General features: G+C 45.8%; 1 protein-coding gene across 1 annotated transcript; it reads left to right on the top strand.

Moving 5' to 3' along the window:
* Positions 1-1,344: 1,344 nt before the first annotated feature.
* On the top strand, positions 1,345-8,072 carry HEBP1 (heme binding protein 1). The gene is made up of 4 exons (XM_085224767.1): positions 1,345-1,576; positions 2,125-2,263; positions 4,122-4,302; positions 5,535-8,072. The coding sequence occupies exons 1-4, from the start codon at positions 1,499-1,501 to the stop codon at positions 5,704-5,706; spliced, it is 570 nt and encodes a 189-aa protein (XP_085080893.1). The 5' UTR covers positions 1,345-1,498; the 3' UTR covers positions 5,707-8,072.
* The last annotated feature ends 757 nt before the right edge of the window (positions 8,073-8,829 follow it).

The raw sequence follows: 8,829 nt of genomic DNA, 5'->3' as shown, positions 1-8,829 counted from the left end.
TCCACTCCCTGCAGGTCTCTTTTTTGTGTTTGAGTTTGGCCAGGAGCATTTTGTTCATCTATGTAGGCCTCCTGGTGTTTTTCTCCGACTTCCTCTTTGTTGAGGCGCATTGCTTCTGAACTTGGAAGAGGTGATTCTTGAATATCAACCAGTTTCCTTGCGACCCTCTTCACTTCAGGGATTTGTCCCACAGTCCTCTAGCAAGCAGATAGATCCCAAAGAGGCCAAAGTCTGTTCTCTTAAAGTCCAGTGCACTGAGCTTGCTATACATCATCCTAGCAATGATCCTCCTATGGATCCTGAACTCCACCATTTCACGATGACTGCAGTCAAAGCTTTCATCATAATTTCTGCAGGCAAAGCTTTCATGTTAATTTCTAAGGAAATGCAGAGTACTTTGATTTCAGAACATATTTACCCAATAACAGGGAATAAGAGGAGAGAAAGACCTCATCGACCTCTTCCTCATTGTTCTGCATTCGGAGCCACGAGGCAGCACTGCAGCATCAGCTGTATATTTCCCTCCAGGGGCTGCTTTGTGCACTTTCCTCAAGGCTGAATACTACCCACCTTGGCCCATGTGGAGAAAGAACACAACACAAATGTCAGCTTTCATTATCTATTTGTATTTCAGACATGAGCATCTCATCAGGCAATCAGAAATTGTATGAAGTTATATAAAATCCATCCAGGACTATTTGAAACAGCAAGACAGGATTTCTGGCCCAGGGATGGCTGGAGCTGCAAGGCCAGACTCGATCACTGCATGCTTTTACTTTCTACCTACATGTTCACCTATAGATTCTGCCACAGGCAAAGGATTGGGCAAGGGACACATCTGGTCTGAACCAGCCCACTGTTCCTGCACAGATAGGTGCACACTGGTATTTTTGTCAAAACTCCCCATCTAAAGAGAGAAATTCACTTTTTTCCCCCCAAAAACAAACAACCAGAAATGAGTTGCAACATGCATAATGGATTACAGATTTTGAACTTCTTGCATAATGGTGAATGAACCAAATTATACAAATGGTAAATAAATGACCAGATCTGTGGCCTTGTCATTACGGATAGCAGCTCCTGTCACTCACTGTGTGACAGCCCAGTCAAGCTGGATCAGATGGTCACATCCAGCCTCTCAAACTGCTTTGTCTGCTCACAAATCTCTAGAGGGAAATGCCTTAATGTCACATTTACCGTTTTATTTTTCGCTCTTTAAGGATACATGCTAAGCATTACACACTTCTGTCAGTGCCTCCCTTTTCTTATACTTCCGTTTCCCAACTTCCTCCTCTCCCCCAGACGAGCACCCGCGCCCGCACGGCTGCACACACCGCTCGGCCCCCCCCACCTCTCCACCCTCTGGGTCACCGCCGTGGCCCGCGGGCGCTCCCTAGCGGTCGTGACGCGCGCTGCGGGTGGCGGAGCGCCCGCGGACCCTCCCACTTCGCCCGGGGTGTGACGGGCCGGGTCGGGCCGCGCCGGGCCAGACGGCAACATGCTGGGCATGATCAAGAACTCCCTGCTGAGCACGGTGGAGACGTGGCCCTACCGGGTGCTGAGCAGGGGGGAGAAGGTAGGCGGCGGGGCGGGCAGGCGCTGGGGCACAGCTCGGGCTGCCGGGTGCGGAGCTGGGTGGTGTTCGGTGTTCTGTGGCGGCTGAGCGGCCCGGGACGGGATGTGGGGCACTGCGGGCTCTTAAGGGTGGGAACAGCTTCTTCTTTTTCCCCTTCTCGTCCTTCGCCGTCACAGAAGCACAGAATCACTAAGGTTGGAAAAGACCACTAGGATCACGGAGTCCAACCACCAGCCCACCCCCACCGTGCCCACTGACCATGTCCTCAGTGCCACCTCCACACGGTTCTGGAACACCTCCAGGGATGGTGACTCCACCACCTCCCTGGGCAGCCTGTGCCACTGCAGCACCACTCTTTCTGAACTTTTTCCTAATATCCAACCTGAAATTCCCCTGGCGCAACTTGAGGCCATTACCTCTCATCTTATCACTGTTACCTGGAAGAAGAGGCCGACCCCCATCTCACCAAATCCTCCTTTCAGCTCATTATAGGGAGCAGTAGTGTCTCACCTGCACCTCCTCCAGACTAAACATCCTAATTCTCTCAGGAGCAGCTCAGCTACGAGGAGAGGGAGTGCGAAGGCGGGCAGTTTGCTGTGGTGGAGGTGACGGGGAAGCCCTTTGATGAAGCCTCGAAGGAAGCAGCACTGAAGCTCCTCAAGTATGTTGGAGGAAGCAATGACAAAGGTGAGATGCTCGCTGGGCAGCTGTAGTAGCTGCTCAATGGGAGCCCTGTTGATAGAGCTGGTGTCACTGCAGCCCATGTGGCCCCATCACTAGAGATCTAGGGTGAGCATGATCTCTCATTGAGAGCAATCAACTTAACTACAGGATAAGGTCCAGCCAGGTCATGCTGTGAGTCTACTCCTCTCTCTTTCCATTCTGAGGATAACATTGCAAAGATTGCTTTTTTAAATAGGTCTGTATTACTTTGCCGCTGGGGTAATCATAGAATCACAAGGTTGGAAAGGACCTACAAGATCATCTAGTCCAATCTTCCCATTACCATTGCTACCACAAACTACTGAACCATATCTCGTAGCTCCTCATCCAGCCTCTTGAACACTGCCAGGGACGGCGACTCCACCACCTCTCTGGGCAGCCATTCCAGTGCCTGACCACTCTCCCAGAGAACAAGTTTTTCCTCATGTCTAATCTAAACCTCCTCTGGCACAACTTGTGGCCATTTCCTCCAGTCCTGTTTGTTGCCTGGGAGAAGAGGCCAAACCCCTCCTCATCACAGCCTCCCTTGGAGGGAGTTGTAGAGTGCAGTGAGGTCTGCAAGGACAGGCACACACGTGCTCGTCACAGCCTGCTGGCTGTATGGTGGTAGCTAATGAAATCCAGGGTAACTAGAGTGCTTCGGTTCTGTGATCACACCTAGAAAGCCTGCCCTTGTAGGCAACTAGATAACTTTTATGACCTTGAGTTTGTATTGTATACTCTGGTGATTTTTATTCATGAAAGGGTAATGAACAGTGAGCTTGCTTTTTAATAGTGCTTTGCAGTGTTTTATAATGGCACTTCCAGGTGATTGCCTCTAATTCTCAGCTTACTAAAGTATGTGCATCGGTAATCATCCGGAACAGGATGATAAGACCACAGAGAAGATCTAAAGCATATACTCTGACTTTCATACCTTTCTCAAGCATGTGGTAGGAGTTATATAGTCTGTATGGGAATAGGAGCTGAGTGGGAAAGGAATGGGCGTTTACAGCCCTACAGTTTCAGAAAGATAATGATCACTGTTGCTGTAGAGAAAACCATGCTACCTTCCATAACATGGTGTGGAGAAAGGTATGGTATCAGAGTGTACAAATAAAAGAGAAGGATGTCTTGGTCTTGGCCATTTCAGTGCCTAATCCTGAAGGTTGTAGGTTCACTACTGCTGAAAGAAAAAGAGGGAAGAAAAATGTTCTTGAGTGCCATGTACGTCTTAGAAACAGACAAGATGTGTGCTGTTGCTACAGTACAGACTGGAGGAAAACATGGACAGTGCTCCTGAAAGCCAGACTGTCTCTGAGTTTTGGGGCACTGGAACTTGTTGGATCTCTGGAAGCGTTTGGAAGGGTTTAGGAGAAAGTTTCTGTCGCCCAGTATTGACTGTAGCCTAACCATTAAGTACAGGTGATAATGTTGTAAATACTCATATATTTAAATACTTCAGTTACAAATATGCCACTGCACCAGAACTGTAGGCCTTGTTGTATTTGAGGTGGTTTGTCAGAAAAGAGCATCTCGGTGTCGTGAGCTGTATGGTGAGAACCACAAAACTGGGACCATTAATGAGGAGCCACCCAGAGGTTACTGGGGACCCTTAGCTCCCAGGATCCCTGTATAGAAAGCAAAAGAGAGAGATTTGGTGCAAGGAAAAGCCTAAAAGCTCTTCTGCCTACCTCAAAGGACCCCACTCTCTCAGCTGGATTGTGCGAAGGGATCATGATGAGGAGCCTTCTAAACCAAAATTAGCTTTTCTGAGCCCTGTTAATGCTTTGAGTTCCCAAGAACCTAGGCTTCTGTAGTAATTTCTCTGCCTGTCTTTCAGGCGCTGGAATGGGCATGACTGCTCCTGTCTCCATCACTGCTTTTCCTGCTGAAGATGGCTCCTTACAGCAGAAAGTGAAGGTCTATCTGCGAATCCCGAACCAATTTCAAGCCAGTCCTCCCTGTCCTAGTGATGAAAGCATTAAGATTGAAGAGAGACAAGGGATGACCATTTATTCCACGTAAGAAATCCGGAGATTTCCAGGCTTTCCGAAGTGCTGAGGTTTTTAGGGGGCTGTGAGGGGCAGTGTTGATTTTACTGGTGACTTCCGGGACAAGGGGTACATGTGGTAGGAGGTAGAGGGATCATTCTAGACTGGAAAGGCACATGCTTTATGTCATTTCTTGTCATGATTAATGCTGCACAGATTTGGAATATGAATTTTTTTATCATTGAGAAAATAAGTGTTAGCCCTGAAAGGCTTTTTTGTTTCACTAGAGGAGGTGAAGAGCTGGGGAGGGTGAGTATGAAGGGGCTGAGTCATTTATAATCTCTGAAAACCATCGTTTTCCCCATTTTCTGGGATCACGATGATTCTTAGTCATCAAGCATGTCCCTTAGTGTGATTCCCACCAGATTATAGGAGTCAGCTGAAGCCTAAATGCTGGAGTCCATCATGGGTACAAGCAGCCATTGCATTGCTTCAGATCACTTTAAGAATGTCTTTGGCTGTTGGCCAGCTTAAGCTGAACTTGAGTTAGCATCACAGTAGCAAGAAGCTCTTTATCACGGGATGTACCCCTGACTCTTCAGCTTTTTTGGCTGACTGAACTGTCAGAGACTGCTGGCTCCTCCTGTGCCTGTGACTGCAGCTGGCCTTTGCTGCAGATGTGGGCTGCTAATGCTGTAACGGGCTATTTTGTCTCAAACCTTGGCCCAAAGGCAGGACCACAAGGTGTAGGCTGATGTGGAAACAGTTTCTGTTGGTGGGAGATTAGCATAAAACAGTTGGGTTCCAGGCCATCGCATGCTAATATCTCTATGCCCCGACTCCCTTTTTCCTTTGTCCCTCAATCTTGCTTCCAGGAGGTTGTTATTCACACCCCAGTGAATGTGTTTGTTGACAGCGTTTGTGAAAGATCATGGACTGTGCTGACTTAGAGATAACTTTGTGCTCTGAAAAACTGTTCCTCTGATATGACACTCATTCAAAGGACAGGCCCGTTCTAGTGACTGATACACATGGATCTGTATGGGATCTGTCAACTCTGCTCAGGCTGTGTAACCTTTGAGACTATTGATCTGTGGCAGATAAAGTGTGCTGGTTCCCAAAGAATTGTGCCTGCACCAGTGCATTCTGACAGGACCTGGATCAAAATGAGTTTCTAAATACATTGTATCTATACACTGTTCTCTTTATTTCCATGCTCTTCCAGACTGCTTAGCTCTTCTCCACTTCTGGTTTCTTCACAGGCAGTTTGGTGGCTATGCCAAAGAGGTGGACTATGTGAACTACGCTGCCAAATTGAAGACTGCTCTGGGAAGTGAAGCTGCATACCGCAAGGATTTCTACTTCTGCAATGGTTACGACCCCCCTATGAAGCCTTATGGGAGACGCAATGAGGTCTGGTTTGTAAAAGAGTGACCTCTGGATCCCAGTGATGCTGCCTTGCACTGACAGGTTCCCCATACTCTGTCTATCTTCTCTTCAAAATGAACTAACAGTTTGGCAGAGGCAGAAAGCCATTATCCTCTCCTTTCACACCCATGCCTTGGTCTTTTATGGACTAACCATTTTAGAAGAAAGAGCACTGCACACACTCCTGATGATCCTGCTCCTTCATTGCAGACCAAGTTCTCAATCACAGACTCTCATGATCTCACAGTGTCTTGTTTTTATCTTCCTCATGCTCCCAAAGTTCAATGCTGAGGCAGCTGAAGTAATCAATTACTAGAACTAGTTCCTGACAGGAGTCACGTCCAAGTGCTGGCAGGCTATTAGTCTTACCTGAGGCAGGCAGGGAAGTATGATGAGAGTGCATACAGGTTTTTTTTATCATCTTGAGCTTGCTGCAGCAGTAAGATGCTGCAAGCATCTGTGCAATTGGAAAAACAATGTAAAAGGACGTGAGGGACATCAGCGTTGCTACCAAAACAATGCAGTGAAAATAAGCATCCTTTATGTTTTCTTGTAGTGTGCAGGAAAGCAACATTTTTGTCATCTGACTGGAAAAAGGTATTTGGAGGAAGATTTCTGTTTGCTGCTGTCCCTTCTGTTTGAAGTAGGGCATTCTAGATTGTGTTGTGTTCTGATCTCAAGTAGCTGGACAGTGTGATGAGTAAGACCCCAAGACCATTTCATCACCTTTCTATTACTTGTGTGTAATACTGCTCTAAAACTAGCCTACACAAGGACCAAAGTTGAAATGCACGTGGTATTCTAATTGAATTAGAAAAATGCAGACTGTGAAAAAGCAGGTGCCTATTACTTGTCATCTGAGGGTGCATTTGATGAATGATGAGCATCTAGTGGGATGTCTGCAAGTGCAGCTCTCTCTTCTTAAATGAAGTGAGTTTCAAAAGGGCTACTCTGAGCAGCTGTCTTTAAAGGAGGAAAGCCTGGTTGTTCTTGAAAACATGGGTTTACATCAGATACTCAGCAGCCTTTCTGAAACTTCAGATAGAATATCAAGGATGGGTCTTGTATTAGGACACTGTCAGTCTTTCCTTGGGAAGCGTCAAATCAGCATTTTAGCTGTCAGCTCTGCCAGGGAGACAGCAGGATGCCTGTAATGGTGACATGCGCTGTGCCACTATGGATATTTGTACAATTCCTTGCTCTGGTAAAAAGTGCACCCCTCTGATGCTAAAGTGCCTCAGGGTTCAGGTGCTCTCCAAAAGACATTTTCCTGCTGGAGCTGAACAAAATTGTTCAGATGGTGTCCTGGGTTCTGGCCAGTTGAGCTGTGTGACCTGTGCCTTCTTTTTGAGAACAAATCGTATCAGTAATAGGAGAAAAGCTGAAGTTCTGATGTTTGCTTTTTTTATTATTTTCTCTTTTGCTGAGCCATGTAAGAATTTCACTGTGGACCTCACAAGAGAGTTTCAGTTCCCTGTATGCAACAGCAGCTGGGCAGGACTTGTAAAAGTAGATGAGTACTTAGTTTTCAAAAAATAAAAGCAAGGGAAAAACTGTTTGCCATGGTTAATTATTACAGCACAGGAGAAAAGAAATCAAAAGGAAATCAAGGGAAACAAAGGGAGTTCAGGAAGCGTGGTAAGTTGTGAAGGACTTTTTTAAGAAGCAAAGGCCTTTCTGACTTGTTCTTATCACAAACAATTTTTATCTGCATGGGTGTGGAATGGAGGGATGTAGTTCTGCCCTGTTCATGCGTTCCTGAATTGATTTTGAAAGTCACATATAGACTATCTATGGATATAGTCATTTCTGGCTACTGATGATACAAATATATTGCAATGATCATAGTCCTGAAATTTCTCAAAATTCATGCTGTGAAGTCTCAGATATTGGAAAGATCAGTAATAAACCTGATATGCACAGAGATGCACATCTCAGCAGTGTGTTACAGAGGAAACTTTTTTTTTTTTTTTTTTTTTCATAACATGCACACACTTTCTGAACAAAAAGTAAGGACATCTGACCCAACAGCTGCCAGCTTTGGAAGCTCTGCTTCTGCAGCTCTGCTGCTGCCCTTTAGCATTGAGCAGACAGGGTAAAGTTTCATAAACAGTGTTATTGGTACCAAAAGTTTATGCAAACTAAACTGCCTTTTCTATACAAGTTAAGATGCCTGTATTCTGTGCACGTTCTCTAGAATTTTAACTAAATAAATACAGTAATGTGAGTTACAGTTTTTGCTGATCATTGACTTTGTGAGCTTAGTGGGAGCTGTTGATTTGGAAGACTTCAAATTGCCAGTTTGGGATATTAATCACCTCACATCTATAAGAAGTCATAGTGCTTTCTCCAATAAATTGCTATTTTTGGTATCCTGGTGTGGCCTTGCATTATCTGACTGTGTGAGATGGAAGCTGATTTTCTGTGGCTTTCAGCCACTGGAAAACTCTTACTGATTTTTTTGTGTTAATTTGGAAACCTGGGGGTCTTACATGAGGAACGCTCTGTGTTCACTTGTGTGTTCCTAGGGCTGGGATTCAGGCAGATATTCATGATTGTGATTTTCAACACGCCCTTCTGTCCAGAATCTTAGAACTGTAGAATCCTAGAATGGCCTGGGTTGAAAAGGACCACAACGATCATCTAGTTTCAACCCTCCTGCCGTGGGCAGGGTTGCCAATCACTAGACCAGGCTGCCCAGAGCCACGTCCAGCCATATCTAGAATCATTTTATATGCTGTTACACAAAGGTCCGTGTATCTTCCAGTGATGGGCAGTAGAGGAAACTTGAGACAGAATACAGGATCAATGCAACTCTGTGCTGATACTTCTTCTAAATACTCCCCCAGTCTCTAGTACAATGTGGCTCAGTGATTTTTGCTACTGTGGGTGTTTTAGACCTAGATAAACTTCATCCCATGCATGTGTCCATTTAATTTTGTGTAAGCTTATTATACTCATCCTTTGACAAGAGTTTCTTGCGTGCGGAAGTGCAGAAATACTCTTTGGCCAAGCAGGTTGACACAGTGGGCAGCAGGGCTCTTGTGTATGGCTCTGTCACTAGGTGAGTGTTTGTTCGGACAGCCAGATGTTCCACTGCCATCAGAGGCACTCTGACAAACTCATTTT

This window comes from Meleagris gallopavo, chromosome 1 (genome assembly GCF_905368555.1).
Source record: "Meleagris gallopavo chromosome 1, MGAL_WU_HG_1.1, whole genome shotgun sequence".
Taxonomy (NCBI): domain Eukaryota; kingdom Metazoa; phylum Chordata; class Aves; order Galliformes; family Phasianidae; genus Meleagris; species Meleagris gallopavo.
The sequence above is the reverse complement of the archived record's forward strand: the minus strand, read 5'-3'. Positions and strand labels throughout refer to the sequence as shown.

What these genes read in the sequence shown, in the direction of transcription:
- HEBP1 (XM_085224767.1), top strand. Translation starts at nt 1,499, where the DNA reads ATGCTGGGCATGATCAAGAACTCCCTGCTGAGCACGGTGGAGACGTGG. An exon ending in TGCTGAGCAGGGGGGAGAAG is followed by an intron (nt 1,577 to 2,124) that starts GTAGGCGGCGGG and finishes TAATTCTCTCAG; the next exon opens with GAGCAGCTCAGCTACGAGGA. An exon ending in TGGAGGAAGCAATGACAAAG is followed by an intron (nt 2,264 to 4,121) that starts GTGAGATGCTCG and finishes CCTGTCTTTCAG; the next exon opens with GCGCTGGAATGGGCATGACT.